This window comes from Pristiophorus japonicus, unplaced genomic scaffold (assembly GCF_044704955.1).
Source record: "Pristiophorus japonicus isolate sPriJap1 unplaced genomic scaffold, sPriJap1.hap1 HAP1_SCAFFOLD_154, whole genome shotgun sequence".
Classification (NCBI taxonomy): Eukaryota; Metazoa; Chordata; class Chondrichthyes; family Pristiophoridae; genus Pristiophorus; species Pristiophorus japonicus.
In genome coordinates, this window is record NW_027251217.1 from 1035963 (window position 1) to 1062591 (window position 26629).

The following is a 26629-nucleotide window of genomic DNA, read 5'->3' on the forward strand; positions in this document are numbered from 1 at the left end:
TCGAATAAGTCGAGTTGATTCGTAATCTCTGCTTTCTGTCTATTCACCAATCCTCAATCCATGCTCATATATTACCCCCAATCCCATGAGTCCTGATTTTGTGTGATCACCTCTTGTGTGGCACCTTATCGAATGCTTTTTGAAAATCCAAATACACCACATCCACTGGTTCCCCGTTAGCCATCCTACTAGTTACATCTTCAAAAAACTCAGCAGCTTTGTCAAACACGATTTCCCTTTCATCAAACCATGTTGACTTTGCCTTATAATATGATGTTCTAAGTGCCCTGTTACCACGTCCCTCATAATAGACTCTAGCATTTTGCCGACTACAATTGTCAGGCTAACTGGCCTATAGTTCCCTGTTTTCTCTATTCCTCCTTTCTGAAACAGCGGGTTTATGTTTGCTACCTTCCAAACCTTGGAAGCTGTTCTAGAATCGAGGGAATTGTGTAAGATTAATACCAGTGCATCCACTATCTCTTGTAAAATCCTAGGATGCAGGTCGTCGGGTCCAAGGGATTTGTCGTCACTTAGTCCCATTAATTTCTCCAGTACGATGTCTTTACTTATACTGATTTCTTTAAGTTCCTCATTCTCTCCAGACCCTTGGTTCCCCATTATTTCCAGAATGTTTTTTGTGTCTTCTGCTGTGAAGACAGATACGAAGTATTTGTTTAATGTCTGCCATTTCCTTATTGTTCATTATAATTTCTCCTGTCTCTGCCTCTAATGGGCCCATTTTCACGTTCACTAATCTCTTCCTATTTACATATCTATAGAAACATTTATAATATATTTTTATGTCTCTTGCTAATTTACTCCATGTTCTTGTACCCAAATGGTTTACTGTGGCACGACAAGGTGAGAAGCCTGTTAAAAATGTGTGTGGAGTCTTTGGCTTTATTAATGGAGTAAAAAATCAAGAAGGTTATGTCAAATCTTTACAAACACTGGTTAGGCCTCATCTGGCGTGTTGTGTTCAATTCTGGACACCACACTGAAGGAAGGATGTCCAGGCCTTGGAGAGGGTGTGGAAGATATTTACTAGAAAGGTACCAGTGATGAGGGACTTTACACTCTGCTATAACCTGGAATGAAATGTTTTTCAGATAACAAATGAACAGAGATGGGGAATTCATCAAGCAAACAAAGTCAGATTGAAGAACCTGCTCCTCGGGAAAGTGCTCAGGCCGCAGGAACCGGTAAGTGTGAAGCGACTCCTTCTCCCGGAGATTTATTAAACATAAGAAATAGGAGCAGGTGTAGGCCCTTTTTTTGACAGAAATGCTAATGGGGTAGAAATTGCTTTGTGTTTAGAATGGGCAGCGTTCTTTGAACACGCACAAAGTCACGTGGTCACAAGCAAAGCCTCAATGCGCCAGTCCCTTTAATTTAAATAAAATAAGCAGGTTGTCAGCACCACTTGCGCTGCGCATTGGCCGCTCGCAGAATGATGGCCGTTAATTTCACCATTGCTGGCGCCAAATAATGGCAACTTACAGCTCAAAGTGGAGGAGCACTTTGGCTGTGGGCAACTGTAAGTGAAGATTGTGGCCAATGGCCGGCACAGCAGACCCCGCAAAGGCTGCCTGTTTCCGCACATTGATTCGAGGTTTTACAGGAGGTGGTCACCAGGAATAGGGACTTCTTCTGTCTACCAAGCGGCGATAAATATATCCAGGCAATCCGCGAGTGGGGAGAGGTGGCAGAACGTATCAGTGCCAGAAATATATCTCCATTTCATGGCTACAATGCAGGAAGTTCAATACCCTCACACGGAATACCTAAAATAAACCAACTAACTATTTATATCATTACTCTCACCTGTTGCCCCAGCACACTCAACCCTTCCCTCCTCAATTACCAGAACTCTCCCCGATTCACTGCAAATTCCTATCTGTATATTCAGCCGTCCATTGGCAGCAACACCTTCTGATACAGGGAATACATTTTATACAATCTCTTAGAAAATTCTATTCCCGTCCCAGCCATTGTCTCGGATTGTTCACAATCTCAGTGTTCTGTGTGTCACCAAGCTGAGCTTCCGACCCGATCCCCTCCTCACAAAGTCCCCCTACTCCCTCCTCGGTAACATCGCCCATCATTCTCCCTGCTCAGCCCATGTGCTGCTGAAACATCACCCATGTTTCTATCCCTGTATGCTCGATGTTCCAATGCTCTCCGGGCAGACTTTGCTCCTTTCACCCACCGTAAACGTCAGTTCATCAAAACCCTGCTCACCGATCATTCCTGTCCTTGTGAACCAACAGTGTCTCCCGGTCCCCTAGCTCCTCCGACTTAAAACTCTCATCCACGTTTAAACCCCATTCATGGTCTCGGCCCTCCCAGTCTCTGTAACATATTCGAGGCCTACAATCCCCCACCACCAAGATTTCTCTGTTCCTCCGACTCTGGCCTCTTGTGCATTTCACCCTCTCTCACCCTAACCAGGTCACATCTCCATGGACACACGACAGCATCACTGCCCATAGAGACCAGAGAAATCACACCCAGCTGTATATTTTATATTGGACAGATATCATTTTCATAAAATACCAATCAACACGTCTATAAATAAAATAATACAATGCTGTCAGACATTTATCAATGATCACCCACTCCACATTTCCCTGCAGAATATTCCCTACCTCAGGAATAAGGCTGGTTTGGGCCTGCGCTGTGAGTAAATCTCACCAATGGGCACTCCCAGTGCGCAGTCTCGGCCGACGGGAGCCCGTCTGGAACTGGGTTGTGGAGATCAGCGGGACTCACTGGATTTCCCTGGGCAGCTGTCTGTGTCACACCTGATGTGGAGAGTTGATCGTAACATTCGGGAAATGCTCGATTCCAGAGCTAACCGCTGTTGTACTGATGGGGGAGGAGGGACTGGTTCTAAAGTCAGCAGAATAGACAGACTCTCGAATGGCGAGTTCCCCCCACCCCACCTCCCGCGAGAGAGGAAAGAACTTCACGGATGGGTAGGCCATCTCTGGGAAGGAAAGGAGAGCAGGAACTATCCATGGTCAGATCCATTAACACGGAAATAAATACGGTTATAAAGGAATTTAATCACCAGACTGAATAAAAACAAGTCCTCAAGGTGGTGATCTCTGGATTAGTTACAACTGGGCTCTTCTGGAGTGAAATATAAGGCAGGTCAATGTGGGGCTGCAGGGCTGGAGCAGGAGGGAAGGGTTCATGTTCCTGGGGCACGAGGGTGAGTTCAGGGGGAAGGGAAGGAAGGGTTCATGTTCCTGGGGCACTAGGGTGAGTTCAGGGGGAAGGGAAGGGAAGGGTTCATGTTCCTGGGGCACTAGGGTGAGTTCAGGGAGAAGGGAAGGATTCATGTTCCTGGGGCACTAGGGTGAGTTCAGGGAGAAGGGAAGGGAAGGGTTCATGTTCCTGGGGCACTAGGGTGAGTTCAGGGAGAAGGGAAGGGAAGGGTTCATGTTCCTGGGGCACTAGGGTGAGTTCAGGGAGAAGGGAAGGGAAGGGTTCATGTTCCTGGGGCACTAGGGTGAGTTCAGGGAGAAGGGAAGAGAAGGGTTCATGTTCCTGGGGCACTCGGGTGAGTTCAGGGAGAAGGGAAGGGAAGGTCACGATCTGAACCGATGAACAACAATGGGTTTTCAGAAATGGTGAATGTGGCAGTGGCCAGGTGTATCAGCTGGTGACTGGTGGGTGGGAAATATCTGGATTTGAGAAGAGAGCGGAATTAATAAAACTGTTAGAACAGAAACGGATAATCAGGACATTCCGTGATTTTGACCCGGCGACAATGAATAATCGCTGATGTGTCCGGATAGTGTGTAACTTGGAGGTAACTCTGTTCCTGTGCACATTCTGCCCTTGTCCTTCTGGGTGATGTGGTCACCCATCTCTCACTGCATCTCTCGGATCTCCCGGCATGCTCTCCTCCCTCCAGATGAGAGAGATGAGATCATGTATCCACGCCAACAGTGCCTCCCCGCCATATTTTAGCGCCTCAGCAGGGATTCCATCCGCACCCGTAGCGTTGTTATTGTTAAGCTGTTTTATGGCTTTGCCTACCTCGTGCAACGTTGGAGTTTCACTGAGTTGATGGCCGGTCGCATGCTGCGGGATGGAATCGAGAACACTCGAGTCAAAGGCAGAGTCTCGATTGAGGAGCTCTTCAAAGTGCTCCTTCCATCGGGCCCTGACAGCCTCGGTGTCCTTGATGAGTGTTTCCCCGTTCTTGGCCAGGAGTGGGGTGTGACCTTGGGAGTTTGGACCGTAGGTGGCCTTGACTGCAGTGAAGAATCCGCGCATATCGTGGCTGTCAACCAGTCGTTGTATCTCCTGTGCTTTCTCCATCCACCACCTGTTCTTTAGGTCCCGGGTTTTTTGTTGGACCTCAGCCTTCAGCCGTCTGTAATGTTGTTTTGCAGCTTCCAAGTTGGGCTGTTGTTGAGGCTCAGAAGTGCTTTGCGCTTGCGATCTATTAGTTCTTCGATCTCCTGATCATTTTCATCAAACCAGTCCTGATGTTTTCTGGTTGAGTGACCAAGTGTCTCTTCACAGACACTGGTTATAGAGGCCTGGAGGACAGACCAAGCGTTATGGGGATTCAGCATCTCAGGGTCATCAAGGCACGCCAGATTGGCTGTGAGGCGCTGGCTGTATAGGGCTCTCTTAGCTGGGGCTACGTTAATGTTGATGATGGATCGAATTAGACGGTCCGTCCAGCAGTCGTCAGCTCCTGTCATGGCGCGGGTGATGCACACATCCTTGCGATCCCTGGCTCGAGCGCTGACATTGTCAAGCAGGTGCCAGTGTTTGGAGCGAGGGTGTTGCCACGATGCCTTGTATTTGTCCCTCTGGCGGAACACGGTGTTGGTGATGAGAAGTTCATGTTCTAGACATTTTGTCAGGAGTAGGGTACCGCTGGAGTTGGCTTTCCCTACCCCCTCTCTGCCAATCACGCCGCCCCTGAGGGCTGTGTCTTTGCCGACCCTGACATTAAAATCACCCAGGAGGATCAATTTATCGCCCGTGGGGAAGCGGGACAAGGATGTCTCGAGATTGGAATAAAATCCCTCTTTTGTCTCATCCGTTGCATCGAGTGTTGGGGCGTATGTACTGATGACTGTGGCACATTGGTTCCGAGATAGGGTGATACGGAGAGTCATGAGGCGTTCGTTAACCCCACGGGGGGAGTCTTTCAGGCAGTCGACCAGCTCATTTTTGACGGCAAAGACGACTCCATGAAGGCGGCGTTCTGCCTCTGGTTTCCTTTTCCAGAAGAAGGTGTAACCTCCACCGTGTTCCTTCCCCTGCCCGCCGGGTCTCGCTTAGGGCGGCGATGTCAATGTCCAAACGTCCGAGTTCCCGGGCAACTATGGCGGTGCGGCGTTCTGGCCTGTTGCTGTTGGGATTGTCCGTGAGGATCCTGACGTTCCAGGTCCCGAACTTCATACTGACCAAGTGGAAGATGCCAGTGCGTGAGCTCTTTTAACGTGGGGTGGCCGCTATACATCGGCAACCACACGGGCTTAGCTGTTCAAGGTCTTGGTCCAGTGGCAAGGGGGTCCAAGACAACTGGAGACCAGGCACAGCTCGATAAGCTTAATTGCCTCCGGACAAGTGTTGGCCGCAAGCTCGGTGCCGGGTAGAGCCATTGATGGTAGACGGCCCGAGGCTGGGTTGGGGGGCAGGCATTAGGAAGGTGACTTCAAAAGTTATTTTAAAAGTTAAAAGTTGATATAGATTCCCAATTTATTTCAAGAGTTTCTAAGGGTTGTTAAGTTTTAAAAAGTTTCTAAGAGTTGTTAAAAGTCAAAGATGTAGATTAATAATAGATATTTACAAGTATTTCGATCGAGAGTCTAAAATGTATGTCTTTAAAGTTCTCCCAAATTGTTAAGTTTAAAAGTTGGTTAAAAGTTTAAAAATTAATTAAAAGTTGCTTGGGGGTATAAGACGACACCACGCCTCGGTCCCTTCACCGGTTCAGCGCCGGTCTTGGAGTCCCTTCGGCGGATTGAGCACTGGCATTGGAGTCCCTTCAGCCGGTTCCACATCCTCGGGTCCCTTTGGCAGGTCGTCCCGGAGTCCCTTCGGCCGGTTAGACGTCCCCCGAATCCGGTGTAGCGTCCTTTCCGCCCGGGACAGAAGCTGCTGGTACGGGGTCCCTTCAGCCAGGGACAGAAGCTGCTGGTACAGGGTCCCTTCAGCCAGGGACAGAAGCTGCTGGTACAGGGTCCCTTCAGCCAGGGACAGAAGCTGCTGGTACAGGGTCCCTTCAGCCAGGGACAGAAGCTGCTGGTACAGGGTCCCTTCAGCCAGGGACAGAAGCTGCTGGTACGGGGTCCCTTCAGCCAGGGACAGAAGCTGCTGGTACAGGGTCCCTTCAGCCAGGGACAGAAGCTGCTGGTACAGGGTCCCTTCGGCCAGCGACAGAAGCTGCTGGTACAGGGTCCCTTCGGCCAGGGACAGAAGCGGCTGGTACTGGGTCCCTTCGGCCAGGGACAGAAGCTGCTGAGTGTACTCCCACGATATACAAGGTCTCCGTCGGCGCCCAGACCTCTCCCGATCACCTAGTGGCAAGTACAGCGTGGGCAATACACTACACGACACTACGCGAGGGGCAATACAATGCGGATTTCATCTCCTACGGGGCACAACAGACATGACCTTTGCAGCGCGCCAGTTGCAGGAAAAATGCAGGGAGCAGCGCCAGGCCTTATACATGGCCTTTTTCAATCTAACACAGACCTTTGACACTGTCAACCGTGAGGGTCTATGGAGCGTCCTCCTCCGTTTCGAATGCCCACAAAAGATTGTCAACATCCGTCGCCTGCTTCACGATGACATGCAGGCCGTGATCCAAAGAGGTGACATGATAGGTCCAAGTCAGCATGGATTTGTGAAAGGGAAATCATGCTTGACAAATCTTCTGGAATTTTTTGAGGAATTTTCCAGTAGAGTGGACAAGGGAGAACCAGTTGATGTGGTATATTTGGACTTTCAGAAGGCTTTCGACAAGGTCCCACACAAGAGATTAATGTGCAAAGTTAAAGCACATGGGATTGGGGTAGTGTGCTGACGTGGATTGAGAACTGGTTGTCAGACAGGAAGCCAAGAGTAGGAGTAAATGGGTACTTTTCAGAGTGGCAGGCAGTGACTAGTGGGGTACCGCAAGGTTCTGTGCTGGGGCCCCAGCTGTTTACATTGTACATTAATGATTTAGACGAGGGGATTAAATGTCGTATCTCCAAATTTGCAGATGACACTAAGTTGGGTGGCAGTGTGAACTGCGAGGAGGATGCTATGAGGCTGCAGAGTGATTTGGATAGGTTAGGTGAGTGGGCAAATGCATGGCAGATGAAGTATAATGTGGATAAATGTGAGGTTATCCACTTTTGTGGTAAAAACAGAGAGACAGACTATTATCTGAATGGTGACAGATTAGGAAAAAGGGAGGTGTAATGAGACCTGGGTGTCATGTGTTAGATCTCTTAATTTCCAATGAAATACGAACTCCGATGGTAGTTTTAACTTTTTAATCTCTGCAGAGAGCATCAAACTTCTTGGCTTCAAGCCAGGTCTTTGTTCTTACTGAGACACATGGTCAAAATGGCTGTATTTTATACTTGGATCAATTTACAGAAAAGAACTCACCTTCTTTGACCTTATTGGCTCAATTGAAAGTCTTTTAACGTTTTATTGGCTCGCTACCCAAGGTCCGAAAATGTCAAGTTGATTGATGAGTTAATGCAACATGCTGAGCAGCACGTAGCAGCCTTGACTTGGGGGTCTGTGAATTTTCACAGTCTGTCTAAATGAGCCTGTTTGAATACTCGTATCAATCCCCCCTTTGATTCTTTCACAAACTGAATCATAAAACATCAGGTATCACTGGTTAAACATTCTACAAAATAATTTCACACATGTTAATAGAGTTTCCTTCTAAAATTTGTTGATGTGTTTCGCCACATGTCCGGACTAGTAGCTTCCACACAAATTTACACCAACCCGAGTTCCATCGTGGCCACAATGGAAGTGTGGTTTTAGTAGGTTAATTAACCTTATTCCAATTTAATCCAAATCAATATCTTAATTCAACCAGTAAACAACCTTCCCTTAAGCATAACATACCCCTGTGCCATGTACAGACAGTCTGCTGGGACCTGCAAGGTGTCTCACCTGCGGGACAGCAGCTACAGCCGCCTGGTCGCAACAACATTTAATCAACATAAACAAACAATATAAAAGTAAAACAATTACAACAAATAGAATTAAACCTTCCACCAATGAAGTTCCTATTGAACCTAGCCATTCAGTGGCTCCACTCCACAAAGTGAATGATGGGGGTTGCTTAAGTTTTACTACCTCCTTTTGGATACGCTCCGCTAAGTGGGTAATTTCTTCGGAGCTATCTGGGATATATGTGCAACACTCAGTTCCGAGTAGGGTGCAAGTACCTCCCTTTTCAGCCAGGATGTAATCAAGGGCCAGTCTATTCTGTAGGGCTACTGTGCGGATTGCTACCATTTCTGCATTGATTTTAACTCTGGCCTCTGAGGTATCATTGGCTACTCGTTCCACAACGGATGCCATGTTAATGGATTCCCTTGCCAGTTTGGCGGTCCCATACCCAGGGATCAGAATGGCAAAGAACCTCTCTGTTTCTGTGATAGCTCTCTTAGGACGGTGTAAATGTTCCGACAGTGACTTTATATGAGACATATAAGGCACAATGTAGGCTAAATAGCAGGATCCCATCCAAATCTGGGGCAGCCAAGGGTAGGCCTTGTGACCACACACCCAATAGGTGCCATTATGTGCAATGAATGTTAGCTGTTTCTTTGTCAGCAACACTCCGGGGCCCGTCCAGGCTTTTCCATCTGTTTTATTCAGAATCCCCGTTACGTTAAAAATTCCCACATCGGCCCAGTTTGGACGGTTCCGTGGCTTGATTATGTTATAATTCCGGGAGCAGTTACTATACCCCATATTTTGGCCTCCTTTGATGTTTCTAATCAGACAGACCGATTTCCCCGGTCTTCCTATTCCTGTTGTATTAGTGATAACAAAAAATGGGGGCCGTTTGGAATTATTGTAGCACGGTTGGTATCCCCCTTCAAAGGTAGTCAGATTGTAACCTGCTGACTTCCATTTACGTGCCCAGTTTTCCGTATCCTGAAACGCATTGCCTGTTTTGTTTTGATTAATTATCCACTCAGCCATTTCCGAGATATTCAAGGGAACTGGCCTCAAGGGAATCCCTCCCTTTGAGTGAATAGGAATATGCGTACACACCCAACAACTAGAAATGTTACCTTGTTTGGCATAAATGTATGACATATATAAAAAGGTATTTACATGTAATTCCCTTGCTACCCTACTATTTCCCTTTGGTGCAGAGGGTCGGCTCGTAAGAAGTAGGCCTATGCCTATAATACCTACAATCAATAATACAGTAAGTTTATACATTTTCGCAAAAAGCAATTGTCCTTATTAGATTTCAGCTTCAGTTACGGGTGCTCGTTTAACGTGTGAAGCGTGGATCCAGGCTTTCTTTCCTTGGACTTTAACAGCTGCCTGGGTGGTCAATAACACTTGATAAGATCCCTCCCACTTGGCACCCAAAGGTTCTTTATGCAACTTTTTCACATACACCCAGACTCCCGGGATGATGTCGTGTCCTCCTTCGGGTGGATTACCCCAAGCTGCCGATACCTGTCGGGAAACTAATAGCATTGGTTAGGTTCTGACAGTATGATAACAAAGTGTCACTCATTAAGTGAACATCAGCTTTCCGTAAATCGATAGTTCCTGGCAGCGACATGGATCTTCCTGTTATAATTTCAAATGGGCTTAGACCTGTAGTTCTGTTCGGGGTTGCCCTAATGCTACATAGCACTATTGGTAGTGCCTGGGGCCATGGTGTTCCTTCTTGGTGATATTTGGCAAGCCGTTGTTTCAGAGTTCGATTCATTCGCTCTACTTGTCCTGATGATTGTGGATGATAAGGACAGTGTAAATCCCACGTAATGTTCAGTAACCTACAGACTTCTTGGCAGACAGCACCTGTGAAGTGTGTTCCCTGATCTGAGTCAATGCTACTCGGGACTCCCCATCGGAGAATGTAATCCTTACACAAGACCTTAGTTCCTGAATAGTGGTGGGTTTTTTAGCAGCCCAAATGGCTGCAGTTCTATCCTGGGTAAGTTCTCTCTTTCCTTGTGAAATCTTTTGTCCCAGGTATACAACCTCTTCTTGGGATATTTGTGCTTTGTCGATGCTGGCTTTATGTCCTTTCAGCCGAAGGTGAACCAGCAAAGCTCGTAAATCATGTTCATGCTGTTCTTCCGTGTTTGAAGCTAGCAGGATATCGTCTACATATTGGATGACTGTGGATGACAGGGGAGGTAATTCTCGCAAATGGCTTTGTAAAGCCATGTGGAATACCGTAGGGCTGTTGTGGAAACCCTGCGGTAACCGGGTCCAAGTATACTGTTGTCCTTGGACTGTGAAAGCAAACCACTGTCGAACCTCCGGTGCCAGAGGCACTGACCAAAATCCGTTGGCCATATCTATAACCGAAAAATATTTATGTTCCGGTTTGAGGGCATTAAAAATGGTGGAGGGATCTGCGACCAAAGGAGCTTTTTGATCAATACACTGGTTAGCTTTCCTATAATCGACAGTCAAACGCCAAGTCTCATTAGATTTCTGTACCGGCCACACGGGGCTAGTGGAGGAGCTATGCGTTTTAATAAGCACCTCTTGTTTCTCCAATTGCTGAATAACCGGTAAGATTCCCGCGATGGCAGTTGGACTGATGGGATACTGTTTAGTGCATGGAGGCTTGGTCCCTGTAAATGACGCAGGCTCCATCTGGAGTAGGCCACAATCGTTCTTATCTTTCGCCCATATCGGGTGTTCCTTCAATTCTTCTTTCTTCAAAGTTCTAATTGACCATGTCACCCGACTATCCTCGAAATGCAACGATGAATCTATTTGGATTAGAACGTCCATTCCCAAAAGGGGTTGATCATCTGGGCCTATCCAGACTGGCGTGGTTAGTTCATGTGGACCCAGTCCTATAAGTACCGGTGTTGTCCTTTTAATTTCCATTTTATGGCCCCCAACTCCATAGGCTGTACGTGCCCTACCATCCAATGGCAAAAAGACTCCATATTGTAGGGGTAAGCATGTTAATTCCGCTCCTGTGTCGAAAAGACAGTCCACATCCTTATCGCCCACCCTCACAGTTATATATAGCCCATCTCCCCTCTGTTGTATTAGTGCGAGGAGGGGGGCCAGGGTGGGCTCTCATTGTTTTTTTGCTATCCCAAGTAACTCCTTCTGTTGTTGTATTGTCAGTCGCTTAAATGCTTCTATGAGGTCGTTATCTTGTGACAAGCCTGGCTTGTTGGCTGAATTGTATCCCTGGCTGCGTCCTCTTCCCCAGCCATGACCTTGCTGTTTTGCCCTGCACGTCTTGGCCCAGTGACCACCTTTCCCACAATAATGACATTTTCCGGGTAATTTTCCTAATAACTGTTTATCGGAATCCTGGGATTTCCATCCCATAGCCTGTACAGCTCAGACTTTAGCTCCCATATCCCGATCTAATTGGTTACATCGATCCACCAATGCTGCAAAGGTAGTTTCTCTACCTTCCCAGTCCGGTAACACTACCTTAAGCATTTTGGACAGTTCTGGCTTTAGACCTGCCACGAAAGCTGCTTTCAGGGGTCCAAACACTTGTTCATCCATTTCCTCATCCGTATTATTCATACCCGAATGTTCTAGCCACGTGCATCTAAACCGCTCGTCATACTCCAGGACCTCCTCTGTTCCTTTCTGTTGGCAAGCTGCAATTTTTCCCCAGTCTGTCTTAGCTGGACTGAAGGCTTGCAGCCAGTATTTAATCGCCTCCCATCCTGCGACTAATTCTTACTCATTCTGCCCCAAAGCTTCATCTACCTTGTCGTGCAATTTTCTTCCCTGTGTTTTTGGCACCATTATGGTCAAAATTTGCACTCCGTCCCAGGGATGAAGTGGATATATATTTCTTAAGCGGTCCAATTGGTCCCACGTTTTTACTCCTCTCTTTGGATTGGGCAATTCCTTGGACCATTTATCAATTTTCTCTGGGTCTGCCGGATCATGAACTAAGTATTCTTCGTACACCCTTCTCTTTGTTTTTTTGGTTCCGCCCTCATCCGCAGTCTCTTCTGATTTGACTACAACTCGTCTTTTTTTTAAACGGGGCAAAGCGCACCCCTAATTCTTCATCATCCTCCGACACTGTATTGTCGGAGGATTCAGAAACCGTATCTATTCCTCAGTCGTGTCTTCGGGTTTGCGCTTTTAATTTATCCAAACATGGGTACCCTGGGAATTGATCAATACATTTCCCTTTTCCTATTACTGTCTCTTGACCTAATGATTTTTTCCATTCTTTAATTTCACCTTTAAGATCTTTAACTTCCGCTTCCAGCTTTTCAAGTTCAAGCTTTTTCTGTCGCAGCTGTGCACAAACTGCTTGCTGTTGGTCCTTTGTACTGGTCAGTTCTCGATCATGTTGGGAACGCATTATAATTTCATTCCGCTTTCGGATCTGGCCCATAACCGCTAGGGACCATCTAGTTCACTCTTTATTTTTCATACGGGTCGTTTTTCCCCAGAACCTTTTAATCTCGTCCAAGGACCATTGTCCTTTGGAGGTTCCGTACTTTTGTTCGATCTTAATACAGGTTTTAGATAAGTTGAATTGTTGCTCTATGTATTCTTTCAACTGTTCGAGAATTAAATCTAAAGAAACTTGAGGTGGTGCCTGCCCACCTTTAACAGTTGTAAGCAATTCTTTGTTGTTATCTCCTGCTGCCATTATATTGAGTTCTTTACTGGGGTCTCGAGTCGTAAGCTTTCTAGCTGATCAATAGGTCAGTGATTAATTAACTAACACACTGCCGAAGTTTAGATGTCTATGGGACCTCGAACCGACTACCAACCGGAGGGGTTCGCAAACCGGAGGCTTTCGGAATCGCGTAGAAGGAGAGGCGAATTTAGACTTTTGACCGAGGACTTTTTTTTAAAAAGAGGAGTCCTTACCTCTAGACATAGGTCTGATGTCCAAAATTCAGTTTCTTTCCTCAGCGATCCTGTTCGCAGCGCCAAAATTGTTAGATCTCTTAATTTCCAATGAAATACGAACTCCGATGGTAGTTTTAACTTTTTAATCTCGGCAGAGAGCAACAAACTTCTTGGCTTCAAGCCAGGTCTTTGTTCTTACTGAGACACATGGTCAAAATGGCTGTATTTTATACTTGGATCAATTTACAAAAAAGAACTCACCTTCTTTGACCTTATTGGCTCAATTGAAAGTCTTTTAACGTTTTATTGGCTCGCTACCCAAGGTCCGAAAATGTCAAGTTGATTGATGAGTTAATGCAACATGCTGAGCAGCACGTAGCAGCCTTGACTTGGGGGTCTGAATTTTCACAGTCTGTCTAAATGAGCCTGTTTGAATACTCTATCAATGGTACATCAGTCACTGAAGGTTGGCATGCAGGTACAGCAGGCGGTTAAGAAAGCAAATGGCATCTTGGCCTTCATAGCGAGGGGATTTGAGTACAGGGGCAGGGAGGTGTTACTACAGTTGTACAGGGCCTTGGTGAAGCCACACCTGGAGTATTGTGTATAGTTTTGGTCTCCTAACTTGAGGAAGGACGTTCTTGCTATTGAGGGAGTGCAGCGAAGGTTGGGGAAGTCCAGAACCAGGGGTCACAATCTAAGGATAAGGGGTAAGCCATTTAGGACAGAGATGAGGAGAAACTTCTTCACCCAGAGAGTGGTGAACCTGTGGAATTCTCTACCACAGAAAATCGTTGAGGCCGATTCACTAAATATATTCAAAAAGGAGTTAGATGTAGTCCTTACTACTAGGGAGATCAAGGGGTATGGCGAGAAAGCAGGAATGGGGTACTGAAGTTGCATGTTCAGCCATGAACTCATTGAATGGCGGTGCAGGCTCGAAGGGCCGAATGGCCTACTGCTGTACCTATTTTCTATGTTTCTTACCAACGGATCCATTATAGACCCAATCCACGTCCAGACCGGGATCAAACAGGGCTGCGTCATCGCTCCAACCCTCTTCTCGATCTTCCTTGCCGCCATGCTCCACCTCACAATCAACAAGCTCCCTGCTGGAGTGGAACTAAACTACAGAACCAGTGGGAAGCTGGTTAACCTACGCCGCCTCCAGGCCAGGTCCAAGATCACCCCAACCTCTGTCGTTAAGCTGCAGTATGCGGACGACGCCTGCGTCTGCGCACATTCTGAGGCTGAACTCCAGGATATAGTCAATGTATTCACTGAGGCATATGAAAGCATGGGCCTTACGCTTAACGTCCGTAAAACAAAGGTCCTCCACCAGCCTGTCCCCACCGCACTGCACTGCCCTCCAATCATCAAGATCCACGGCGCGGCCCTCGACAACGTGGACCATTTCCCATATCTCGGGAGCCTCTTATCAACAAAGGCAGACATTGATGCGGAGATTCAACATCGCCTCCAGTGCACCAGTGCAGCCTTCGGCCGTCTGAGGAAAAGAGTGTTTGAAGACCAGTTGCTCAAATCTACCACCAAGCTCATGGTCTACAGGGCTGTAGTAATACCCGCCCTCCTGTATGGATCTGAGGCATGGACCATGTATAGAAGGCACCTCAAGTCGCTGGAGATATATCACCAACGATGTCTCCGCAAGATCCTGCAAATCCCCTGGGAGGACAGGCGCACCAAAATCAGTGTCCTTGACGAGACTAACATCCCCAGTATTGAAGCACTGACCACGCTCGATCAGCTTCGCTGGGCAGGCCACATAGTACGCATGCCAGATACGAGACTCCCTAAGCAAATGCTTTATGCAGAGCTCCTTCATGGTAAATGAGCCAAAGGAGGACAGCAGAAACGTTATCAGGACACCCTCAGAGCCTCGCTGGTAAAGTGCGACATCACCACTGACACCCGGGAGACCCTGGTCGCAGACCGCCTGAAGTGGAGAAAGTCCATCTGGAAGGGCTCTGAGCTCTTCGTGTTTCGACGCAAAGAGCGTGAAGAGGACAAGCGCAGGCAGCGGAAGGAGCATGCGGCAAACCAGCCCCACCCACCCCTTCCCTCGACGAATGTCTGTCCCAGCTGTAACAGGGTCTGTGGCTCTCGTATCGGACTGTTCAGCCATCAAAGAACTCACTTTGGGAGTGGAAGCAAGTCCTCCTCGATTCCGAGGGACAGCCGATGATGATGATGATGTTGTGGTCCATTAACTGTGAGACAGGACTTAGTTTAGAACAAAACTCCGGGTGAAATCACACTGATAACATTTTGAGGAGGGTGAAATGTACTGTATTCCAGTATTAATAATGTGTTTTATGACAGGGCTAGAATATAAGGATGTCCCCAGGAGTTTTGTAATGTAGAATCAATAGTTACACAGTTAAGGAATAGGAAGGGAAACAGCACATTTTTGGAGTGTTTTTTCAGTTTTCGAACATTGGGGATGACAGAGGGGGAGGCTGCGTTGTGAGCAAACTCTTGGAATCTGTATTTCGAGGTGGAATTCGGGAATAATTACAGATACAGGCGATGATCAGGGGAGGCTGGAACCCATGAGCTGAAGCTAATTCAAGTTTGACAAATGTGAACACTGTCTTTAAGGTGACTATATAGAACTTGTGTATATGTATGTTTTCAGAATGTGGCCTGCAGGAGCCTTCCTTTCATTTGAGAGGAAATGTTGCAGCCCGGATAGAAAGTCGATAATGTGTTTAATTTTCTCCGTTTGACTTCACAGATCCGAAATCTACAATCACTCAGCTCTTGACACAGTGCAACGATGACCAATTGTTGCAGTTGACGAAATTCTACCGGGACAGACTAGAACAGGCGATTGAAGAGGGTGTGGAGGGACTCGGTCTCTGGTTAACAGGCGAGGACCATTTCAGTGGACAAGAATATCACGTAAGTGGGAGGGACACAGAATGAGTTTAGTTCATTCCACCATCACCGAGCTGACAGAATGTGAGATAGGAACATAGTTACTCGATGAAAAAAATGCCAAGATGTACCGAGCTCACCGTTTAGCATCCTGGTAGTCGCATGCTACAATGATCATGGAGTAGTTGACTGATTGATCTATAATCAGTGAGTCTACAACAGAGCCAGACATGAGGTGAGGAAAGCCCCAGTGGTGGAGAGCTTTGGGAACCATAGGTACAAGGTCATCTGTTTCTCACAACCATGCTGCACTTACCACATGTCATAACTCGAATTACTCATATACTGCAATTCAAAATGTGATTTTTAGAAATAAATCTAATTTGCCTTTTAATGAATCACCATTAACTGCTTCCACAGTCTCCCGAGGCAGCCCAATCCCCAGATTCACCACTCCCTCACTGAAATATTGTGTCCGCAGATTAGTTTTGAATTTACTCTCCTTCAAGCGCAGGCAGTGTCCTCTGTTTCTACTGTAGTGAACAAAGTGAAACAGCAATCAGATCACTTCTCAATCGTCTCTTTTCCAGTGTTAACATGCCCACTTTAGACAATAGCTCCTTCTAATCCAACCTGTCCACCCTCTCAATCATTCTAGCTGCTCTCTTCAATAGCTGCGATAACCTTTGTACTGAGGCAACCGGACCTTCACACAGTACAAGTGCGGTCACAGCAATGGTTTAAAAAGTGGGCGCATTATCTCCCTCTCATCTCAAAAATGTCTTGTTCAAGCAACCAAACTCCTGATTAGCTTTATTCACTGCCAGCGTGAATTGTTGAAATAAATGTTATAAACATGGAATGTTCCAGAACATGAACCACAACAATAGGAATGAAATTGATAAAACTGCAAATACTGCGAATGGGATACAATGATGTGAAGTGTTGTAAATACACACCTTGTCCCATCAGTATCTGTACAAAGGACAAGGGAACTGTTCAGCTATTACTCGTGTGGACTAAAAACAAAGGTAAACGGTTTCAATGGGACTGGGAATAGGAGAGACCAGAGACAAAAGACAGGAGTTAATGGGAAGGTCATAAGTTGAGTGACCAGGAAAATATTTAATAGTATATCTGGGAACTGCTGGATGTCAAAATAATCGCTTATGGGTTTAGCAAAGATCCTTTAAAAAAACACAGGATCTCATATGGTGAAAATGTATCCGATCTAAACAGGGAAAACAACCCAAATAATCTGTTTTTGGAAAAACCACAACGTTCTGCCTTGAGGCTGTGCAAGTTTTAAGTAATCTATTCTGATTCGCCGAGTGTAATCCCAACTTTCTGCTCACTGCCCATTACCATTAATATCCCACGACCAGGGAGCTGGCCATCCTAGACTGGTTGATGTGTAATGAGAAGGGACTCATTAGCAATCTTGTTGTGCGAGGCCCTTTGGGGAAAAGTGACCATAATATGGTAGAATTCCTTATTAAGATGGAGAATGACAGTTAATTCGGAAACTAGGGTACTGAACTTAAGGAAAGGTAACTTCGACGGTATGAGGTGTGAATTGACTAAAATAGACTGGCAGAGGATACTTAAAGGGTTGATGGTGGATAAGCAATGGCAAACATTTTAAGATCACATGGATGAACTTCAGCAATTGTACATCACTGTCTGGAGTAAAAATAAAACTGGGAAGGTGGCTCAACCATGGCGAACAAGGGAAATTTAAGGATAGTGTTAAAACCAAGGAAGAGGCATATAAATTGGCTCGAAAATGCAGCAAACCTGAGGACTGGGAGAAATTTAGAATTCAACAGAGGAGGACTAAGGGTTTAATTAAGAAGGGGAAAATAGAGTACGAGAGGAAGCTTGCAGGGAACATAAAAACTGACTGCAAAAGCTTCTATAAATATGTGAAGAGAAAAAGATTAGAAAGACAAACATAGGTCCCTTGCAGTCGGATTCAGGTGAATTTATAATGGGGAACAAAGAAATGGCAGACCAATTGAACCAGTACTTCGGTTCTGTCTTCACAAAGGAAGATACAAATAACCTTCCGAATGTACTAGGGAACAGTGGGTCTAGTGAGAATGAGGAACTGAAAGATAGCCTGATTAGGCGGGAAATTGTGTTAGGGAAATTGATGGGATTAAAGGCCGATAAATCCCCGGGTCCCGAAAGTCTGCATCCCAGAGTACTTAAGGAAGTGGCCCTAGAAATAGTGGATGCATTGGTGATCATTTTCCAACAATCTATCGACTCTGGATCAGTTCCTATGGACTGGAGGGTAACTAATGTAACGCCACTTTTTAAAAAGGGAGGGAGAGAGAAAGCGGGTAATTATAGATCGGTTAGCCTGACATCAGTAGTGGGGAAAATGTTGGAATCAATCATTAAGGATGAAATAGCAGCCCATTTGGAAAGCAGTGACCGGATCGGATCGAGTCAGCATGGATTTATGAAAGGGAAATCGTGCTTGACCAATCTTCTGGAATTTTTTGAGGATGTAACAATAGAGTGGACAAGGGAGAACCAGTGGATGTGGTGTATTTGGACTTTCAAAAGGCTTTTGACAAGGTCCCGCACAAGAGATTGGTGTGCAAAATCAAAGCGCATGGTATTGGGGGTGATGTACTGAAGTGGATAGAGAACTGGCTGGCAGACAGGAAGCAGAGAATCGGGCTAAACGGGTCCTTTTCAGAATGGCAGGCAGTTACGAGGGGGGTGCCACAGGGCTCATTACTGGGACCCAAGCTCTTTACAATATACATCAATGATTTGGATGAAGGAATAGAGTGTACTATCTCCAAGTTTGCGGATGACACGAAACTGGGTGGCGGTGTGAGCTGTGAGGAGGACGCTAAGAGGCTGCAGGGTGACTTGGACAGATTAGGTGAGTGGGCAAATACATATAATGTGGATAAATGTGAGGTTATCCGTTTTGGGGGCAAAAACACGAAGGCAGAATATTATCTGAATGGCGGCAGACTAGAAAAAGGGGAGGTGCAATATTCCATCCAGTCTAATCCCAACCTGCTCACTGCCCATTACCATTAATATCCCACCCAGTCTAATCCCAACCTCCTCCTCTTGACCTCGGTCACCTGCTCACTAATCTAATCCTAACTTCCTGGTCACTACCCATTTGCATTAATATTACACCGAGTCTAATCTCAACCTCGTAGTCACTACCCTTTACAGTTGATATCCAACCTGGTCTATCCCCAACCTCCTTCTCACAGCAGATACGCTCACCTTACGCTTTCTGACAACAATCGAATTATCTATTACAACAATTTATCGATTTGGTTCTGCAACCGTTTCCAGGAATAAATTATGCATTTTAAAACCATGACAGAAATACAGTTATCCAACATCACCATTAATACTTCGAATTAGCCTCCATTTGTGGCCTCTGACTAAACAGTGAAAACAATCTAAACATTTATTTAATCATAAGCTTTAAGAATCTTGAAGACTTCCATCAACTGCTCACTTAATCTTCTCAACTCTAATGCAATCCCATGCATAACAATGCCCCTCATCCCTGGTAACATCTCCGTGTATCTGCATAACATTTCTAAAGCGCATTTTATTTCCTTTGAACATAAGAAATATGGGCAAGAGTAGGTCACTTTGCCCCTCGAGCCTGCTCCGCCATTCAATAAGGTCATGGCTAATCCGATCCTGGCCTCAACTTCACTTCCCCGCCCGCTCCCCATAACCCATAACTCAGCATTCCGAAATCTGTCTATCTCCACCTTAAATATAATGACCCAGCCTCCACAACTCTCTGGGATAGAGAATTCCAAATATTCACGACCATCTGAGAGAAGAAAATCCTCCTCATCTCAGTTTTAAATGGGCGACCCCTTATTCTGAAACTATACCCCTAGTTCTAGATTCCTCCACGAGGGGAAACATCCTCTCAGCATCTACACTTTTAGTGTCTTCTACCTTAAGACCGATACAAAATATTTGTTCAAAGTCACCGCCCTTTCTCTGTTTCACATTATTGATTACCCAGTCTCATCCTCTCAGGGACCAACGTTTACTTTAGCGACACTCTTCCTGTTTGTATACCTGCAGAAGCTCTTACTGTCTGTTTTATATTTATTGCTGTTTTGCTCTCGTAAGCTGTCTTCTCTCACTTTATCATTTGTTATCATGGACTGTGCAAAACCACTCAAGTGAGTAAATTACCTGTCCCTCTGCTCTTGTTGATGAACAATGCATGCCAGGGTGACATCAGGAAATTGGGTTTGTCCACTCTGTAATTTCCTGGTCCTGTGCTATGGGTGTGGAAGGTCACTCCCGAGGGGTAGATCAGGAAAATGGTCTCATTCAGTCTGTAATTTCCTGGTCCCTGAGCTCTTGGTGTTGAATTCTCTCTCTGGGAGAACATAACGGAATTGAATTCAGTCAATCTGTAATTTTATATTAATTGTGCTCTCATATGGTGGCGCCCCGTCATCCAATGCTTTCAATTTCAAATTTCCATCCTCCAATTCAAATACATTCCTGGCATCGACCGTCCCTATTTCTATAAGCTCTTGCAGGCCGACAACCTCCTGTGCCAATATAATTCTCCCTTACTCTAAAACTGGCCTCATGCAACCCTTGGTTCACACCACCACTGGTGGTCAAGCATTTAGTTGTCTTGGGGTCCCACGCTCTGGAATTCACTCCATTAAAACCCCCGCTTTTCCACCTCCCTCTCCAAAATTTACCTTTACTCAGGGTGTTGCTCACCTCTAATATCGTATCCTGATTTACCTCGGGGCCCCAGTGTCTAATTCTGCCTCTGTGAAGTGAAGCTTTTCTGTATTAAAGTAATATATAAATGTAAGTTGTTGATGGAAGTCCTGGATACATGACTCCAGTTTTCGAGGTTCATGCCGGCAGCGAGAATGTAGAATAATGGGTGTCAGGCATTTCATTTACAGAAAGAGAAGTGATTGATATTTGGACTTGTTATTGTGTTTATTAATAGTCAAGTTATGAGCATATTCAAGACTGAAGTCATTAGATTGTTGGTATTCTTAGAACAAAAGCACATGAGTGATAGATTGGCTGCTGTTTTATTTCTCAGTAAATCACAGTGTGACAAACAAGTGCATCATATTGTCAATCAGTAATCTGATATGTTGTATATTGCAGGGCAGAGAAAACGACTACCATCAAAACTGCAGATTGTCAGTAATTCCTGATTCTCCAAGAACGATAGTTCTGATTTTCTGTTTTAGTTTCATCAAATTTCTTTGCGTTAATGTCTGAATCAACAGGTTTACAGAATATACAGCCCCTGTCCAGAATGGATCAGTACCCAGCCCAGTGACTGCCTTATGTGCTCAAAACAACTGGGAGATCCCATCACTGAGCAGATCCTTTGCTTCTCATTCTCAGTATTTGTATTTCACTTCGCTCCTCAATCTATTCATTATTATCCTTTACAGAAAGTCACTGAGCTCGCCAAGAAGGGAAACCGGGCGGGCAGTTCTAAACTTCTCCTAAATCTGGTGATGGAGAAAGGCTCTAAGGCCCAAAGGGTGATGTGGGAATCCTTTGTCAAAATGTGCCACAGGTTACCAAAGTTGAACAAAATACTGAAAGAAATACAGGAACACGGTACGGTAACATCACCCACTGAATTCAATTTCAGATTCAAACACTACAGATTTTACTATAATATCTGATTTCATGAACGGTAATTGATTTAAACAGGTTCTGATCCACTTGTTTACATGAACATCGCACGAGGTTTATCCAAAGTACCAAGTCATCTGGAAGGTAAGTGATGAAATGCAGATTTCAAATTGTTTACTTCACTCTGAGAATCCAAATATTTGACTGTTTTGAGGTTATTAGCATCTGGGAATCTGGATGTCAAAGATCGAGGGAAATAGGATTCAACGTTGTATAGATTTGACATCGAAGCTCAACTATTGTATATAGATTTGTTTCATATAAATATGCGAACTTGCAATCGTTCACTGAATCCAGTTGCTTATCAGTGTCACTTGGACATCTTATACACATCTGGCAGGATCGTGATGCTATGTGAAAACCCCCACAGACCTAGAAAGATCCCGATACACTGAAACCCCATACACACCTGGCAGGGTCCTGATACACTGAAACCCCAGACACACCTGGCAGGATCCTGATACACTGAAACCCCATACACACCTGGCAGGGTCCTGATACACTGAAACCCCATACACACCTGGCAGGGTCCCGATACACTGAAACCCCATACACACCTGACAGGGTCCTGATACACTGAAACCCCATACACACCTGACAGGGTCCTGATACACTGAAACCCCATACACACCTGACAGGGTCCTGATACACTGAAACCCCATACACACCTGGCAGGGTCCTGATACACTGAAATCCTATACACACCTGGCAGGGTCCCGATACACTGAAACCCCATACACACCTGGCAGGGTCCTGATACACTGAAATCCTATACACACCTGACAGGGTCCCGATACACTGAAATCCTATACACATCTGGCAGGATCGTGATATAGAGGCAAAGGAACATTGACAGCTGTTCCCCAAGATTTGACTGGATTTCGGGTGAAGAGATGCTATAATCAGGCATCTGTTCCAGCATGGTGCCCTCTACAGCGGATTTGTGACATCTGTGGAGAGAACTGAGGCTCTTCAACCAATCAGATTGAAGAATCCTCAGAGTCTCGCAGAGTCCAAACCAGGAAGTATAATTTCTATTTTAATGTCTTCACATTTATTTCTCCTTAATGACTGAAACAAGACCTGCGATCGATAGCTTTTTGGTCGACAATGATATGAAGGAATATGGAGCCAAGGCAGGTAGAGAAAACAAAGGAAAGATTGAGGACTACAGATAGGATTAAAGGACAAAGATTAAAAAATACAAACAGAAAAAGTTGAAACAATATATATATATTTAAAATCTGCAACATTAGTTTTCTTCTGATAGAATGAGACTTCAAAATGTCATGTAGTCCTGAGTGCACTAGTGCTATCTTTTACATCCGACTTTAGTGCAGAGGTAGTGGGTAAGTATTGCAAGTTCACGCCATTACAGTGATTTCAATTCCGAGTCTATCGGTGAGAACAGCAGCAGCAGACCTTGTGGAGGAGCATCCTCTGGTTTTCCACGTTTAACTGCGCGTGTGTGGACACCAGCCATTGCTGATAGACTCGCCATAATTATTGCAGCAAACTCCAGGACATTGGGCCGGAAATTGCGGTCGGAGGTTTCCCGCTGGGGGATATCTCCGACCGCAAACATTTCACCAAAGTTCCTGGTGATCCCGGAGGTTCGGAGACCTGCGATCCTGGGGCTCTATGTGAAGACCTTCATAGAGGCACACATATCCCGGAAGTGTACAGGTTTCGTATACATCATTGAGATAATGTGGGCTGTCCCAACCTATCAGAGTAGTGGGATCCCCATTCATACTTATAGTAACTCCCTATGTCCGGAACCATCATAAGCATGACTGGGAATACCCTCAAAAACACACACACACTGAAAATAACTTTCAAAAACATCACATATTTCAAATTAATATAAATAGAATTTAATTAGTTATTTAAAACAAACATCCTTTTTAAATTTACATGTTTTAAAATGTCTAAAAATAAACTTACCTTTTATATAAAAGGATTTTTAATGTTGAAATTACTTTAATGTATTTTTCTGTACTTTAAATGCTACAATTTTCATTGCTTCCCGCCCGGTATCTCGGCGGTATCGGCTGCTTTGGGCGAGAACCGGGTCGGTGAAAAATTCCCCAGCTGTGTTCCCCGACAGTTTCAAAGTCCCGCTGGGGAACAGACCACCGTCGTACACCGTCCACAGATCGCCCTGGCACAATATTTGGCTCAGCGGTGACCCGTAGGTAAGTTGGGGAAAATCACCCACGAGCATCAGCAAAGCTGGGCAATAGGTAAGTAACCCTGCAAAAAAAGGTAAGTAAATGGGTTTTTACTCATTGTTTTAACATTTTCTTGCAGTGATGTAAGTGAAAATGGTCCTGAGAATGTTTTTTTCATTTTTCATTTTCAGCAAAGAATGACTAAGAAAGCAATAAAGAAAGGAAAGATAGATTACCAAAGTAAATTTGCGCAAAACATAAAAACAGATAGTAAAAGCTTTTACCGATATATAAAACGGAAGAGAGTGACGAAAGTAAATGTTGGTCCCTTAGAAGATGAGAAGGGGGATTTAATAATGGGAAATGTGGAAATGGCTGAGACCTTAAACAATTATTTTGCTTCGGTCTTCACAGTGGAAGACACAAAAACCATGCCAAAAATTGCTGGTCATGGGAATGTGGGAAGGGAGGACCTTGGGATAATCACGATCACTAGGTGGGTAGTGCTGGACAGGCTAATGGGACTCAAGGTAGACAAGTCCCCTGGTCCTGATGAAATGCATCCCAGGGTATTAAAAGAGATGGCAGAAGTTATAGCAGATGCATTCGTTATAATCTACCAAAATTCTCTGGACTCTGGGGAGGTACCAGCGGATTGGAAAGCAGCTAATGTAACTCCTCTGTTTTAAAAAAAAAAGGGGGCAGACAAAAGGCAGGTAACTATAGGCCGGTTAGTTTAACATCTGTAGTGGGGAAAATGCTTGAGGCTATCATTAAGGAAGAAATAGCGAGACATCTAGATAGGAATAGTGCAATCAAGCAGATGCAGCATGGATTCATGAAGGGGAAATCATGTTTAACTAATTTACTGGAATTCTTTGAGGATATAACGAGAATGGTGGATAGAGGTGTACCGATGGATGTGGTGTATTTAGATTTCCAAAAGGCATTCGATAAGGTGCCCCACAAAAGGTTACTGCAGAAGATAAAGGTATGCAGAGTCAGAGGAAATGTATTAGCATGGATAGAGAATTGGCTGGCGAACAGAAAGCAGAGAGTCGGGATAAATGGGTCCTTTTCGGGTTGGAAATCGGTGGTTAGTGGTGTGCCACAGGGATCGGTGCTGGGACCACAACTGTTTACAATATACATAGATGACCTGGAAGAGGGGACGAGAGAGTGTAGTGTAACAAAATTTGCAGATGACACAAAGATTACTGGGAAAGCGGGTTGTGTAGAGGACACAGAGAGGCTGCAAAGAGATTGAGATAGGTTAAGCGAATGGGCTAAGGTTTGGCAGATGGAATACAATGTCGGAAAATTGAGGTCATCCACCTTGGGGGAAAAAAAACAGTAAAAGGGAATATTATTTGAATGGGGAGAAATTACAACATGCTGCGGTGCAGAGGGACCTGGAGGTCCTTGTGCATGAAACTCTTTTAGAGTCTACCTGCATCCTTGTGCATGAATCCCCAAAAAAGTTAGTTTGCAGGTGCAGCAGGCAATCAGGAAGGCGAATGGAATGTTTGCCTTCATTGCGAGAGGGATGGAGTACAAAAGCAGGGAGGTCCTGCTGCAACTGTATCGGGTATTGGTGAGGCCACACCTGGAGTACTGCGTGCAGTTTTGGTCACCTTACTTAAGGAAGAATATACTGGCTTTGGAGGGGGTACAGAGACGATTCACGGGGCTGATTCTGGAGATGAGGGGGTTACCTTATGATGATAGATTGAGTAGACTGGGTCTTCACTCGTTGGAGTTCAGAAGGATGAGGGGTGATCTTCTAGAAACATTCAAAATAATGAAAGGGATAGACAAGATCGAGGCAGGAGGTTGTTATGTTATGTTTTTTGAAAATATTTTTTGTGGTTTTCTTCTAAGCGCAACCCGCAGCCTCAGTGTAATTGTTTTGTAATTTTAGTAAATATCGCCCATTTTTTTTAAAGAAACATCCAATCGATCAAACATTCCATTTTTTGCCAAGAATCGGGTGTAAGGCCCCTTTTTTTGGCAGGGTGGATTTTTCTCTTTTGGGGGAAATTTTTTCTGCCGATAATTTGGGAATCTTAGCGGTATTTTGTGCAGCAATCGGGCGCTGGCGGGTTGTTTGGAAATTCTAGCCCTTACGCCTGCTTTTATTAGACGTACGTATTTGAAGAACATTTTCTGGTCAAGAGTTGGGTAAATAGCCCAAATCTCCACCCACAAGAGGCCCTTTAGTTTCGGATGCGGTGGATCTGTGGAGAATTTTTGACATCACAAATTCCCGGGTTTAGGAGCACGCACTTCACATACCGAAACCCGGAATTTGTGGGGACCACACGGGCGCATGCTCACCTCGTACGTGCCTGTGGGGAGCACAAATTCTGACCCATTATAATCAGAGAATGGTGAGGGACAGGACAAGGCTATTTGGCCCAAATAAGTCTGTTCCTGTCACAGAGATGAACCACCTGCCCCTCCTCTCAGTGTATCCACACAAACACATTCAATTGTCTCTAGAGCCCACTTGCAGTGACCCTTATGTGTCCTTCCCGAGTAAATGATCCCGGGCTCTATTAACCTTCGGGTAAAAAAATTCCCCTGATTCCCTGTCTTATCTCCCAAATTCATTTTTATTCTTGTAATTATTTTGGGAATTATGGGACTTTTCTGCACTAATGTGAATTTCATCAATATACTCCAAACAGAATTCTCTTGCCTAAACAAAATACTTCAAACCCCCCTCACCCTTCCGTTAACCTAAACTCAGGCTGGATTTT

General features: G+C 45.2%; 1 protein-coding gene across 1 annotated transcript in view; it reads left to right on the top strand.

The window, feature by feature from the left end:
* Positions 1-26629, top strand: part of LOC139242930 (uncharacterized) — a 182256-nt gene that overhangs the window by 64432 nt on the left and 91195 nt on the right. Inside the window, 4 exon segments of the mRNA XM_070870567.1 lie at positions 1113-1205; positions 15833-15999; positions 21444-21615; positions 21712-21777. Coding sequence (XP_070726668.1) covers positions 1130-1205; positions 15833-15999; positions 21444-21615; positions 21712-21777 — 481 coding nt within the window. The 5' untranslated portion in view covers positions 1113-1129.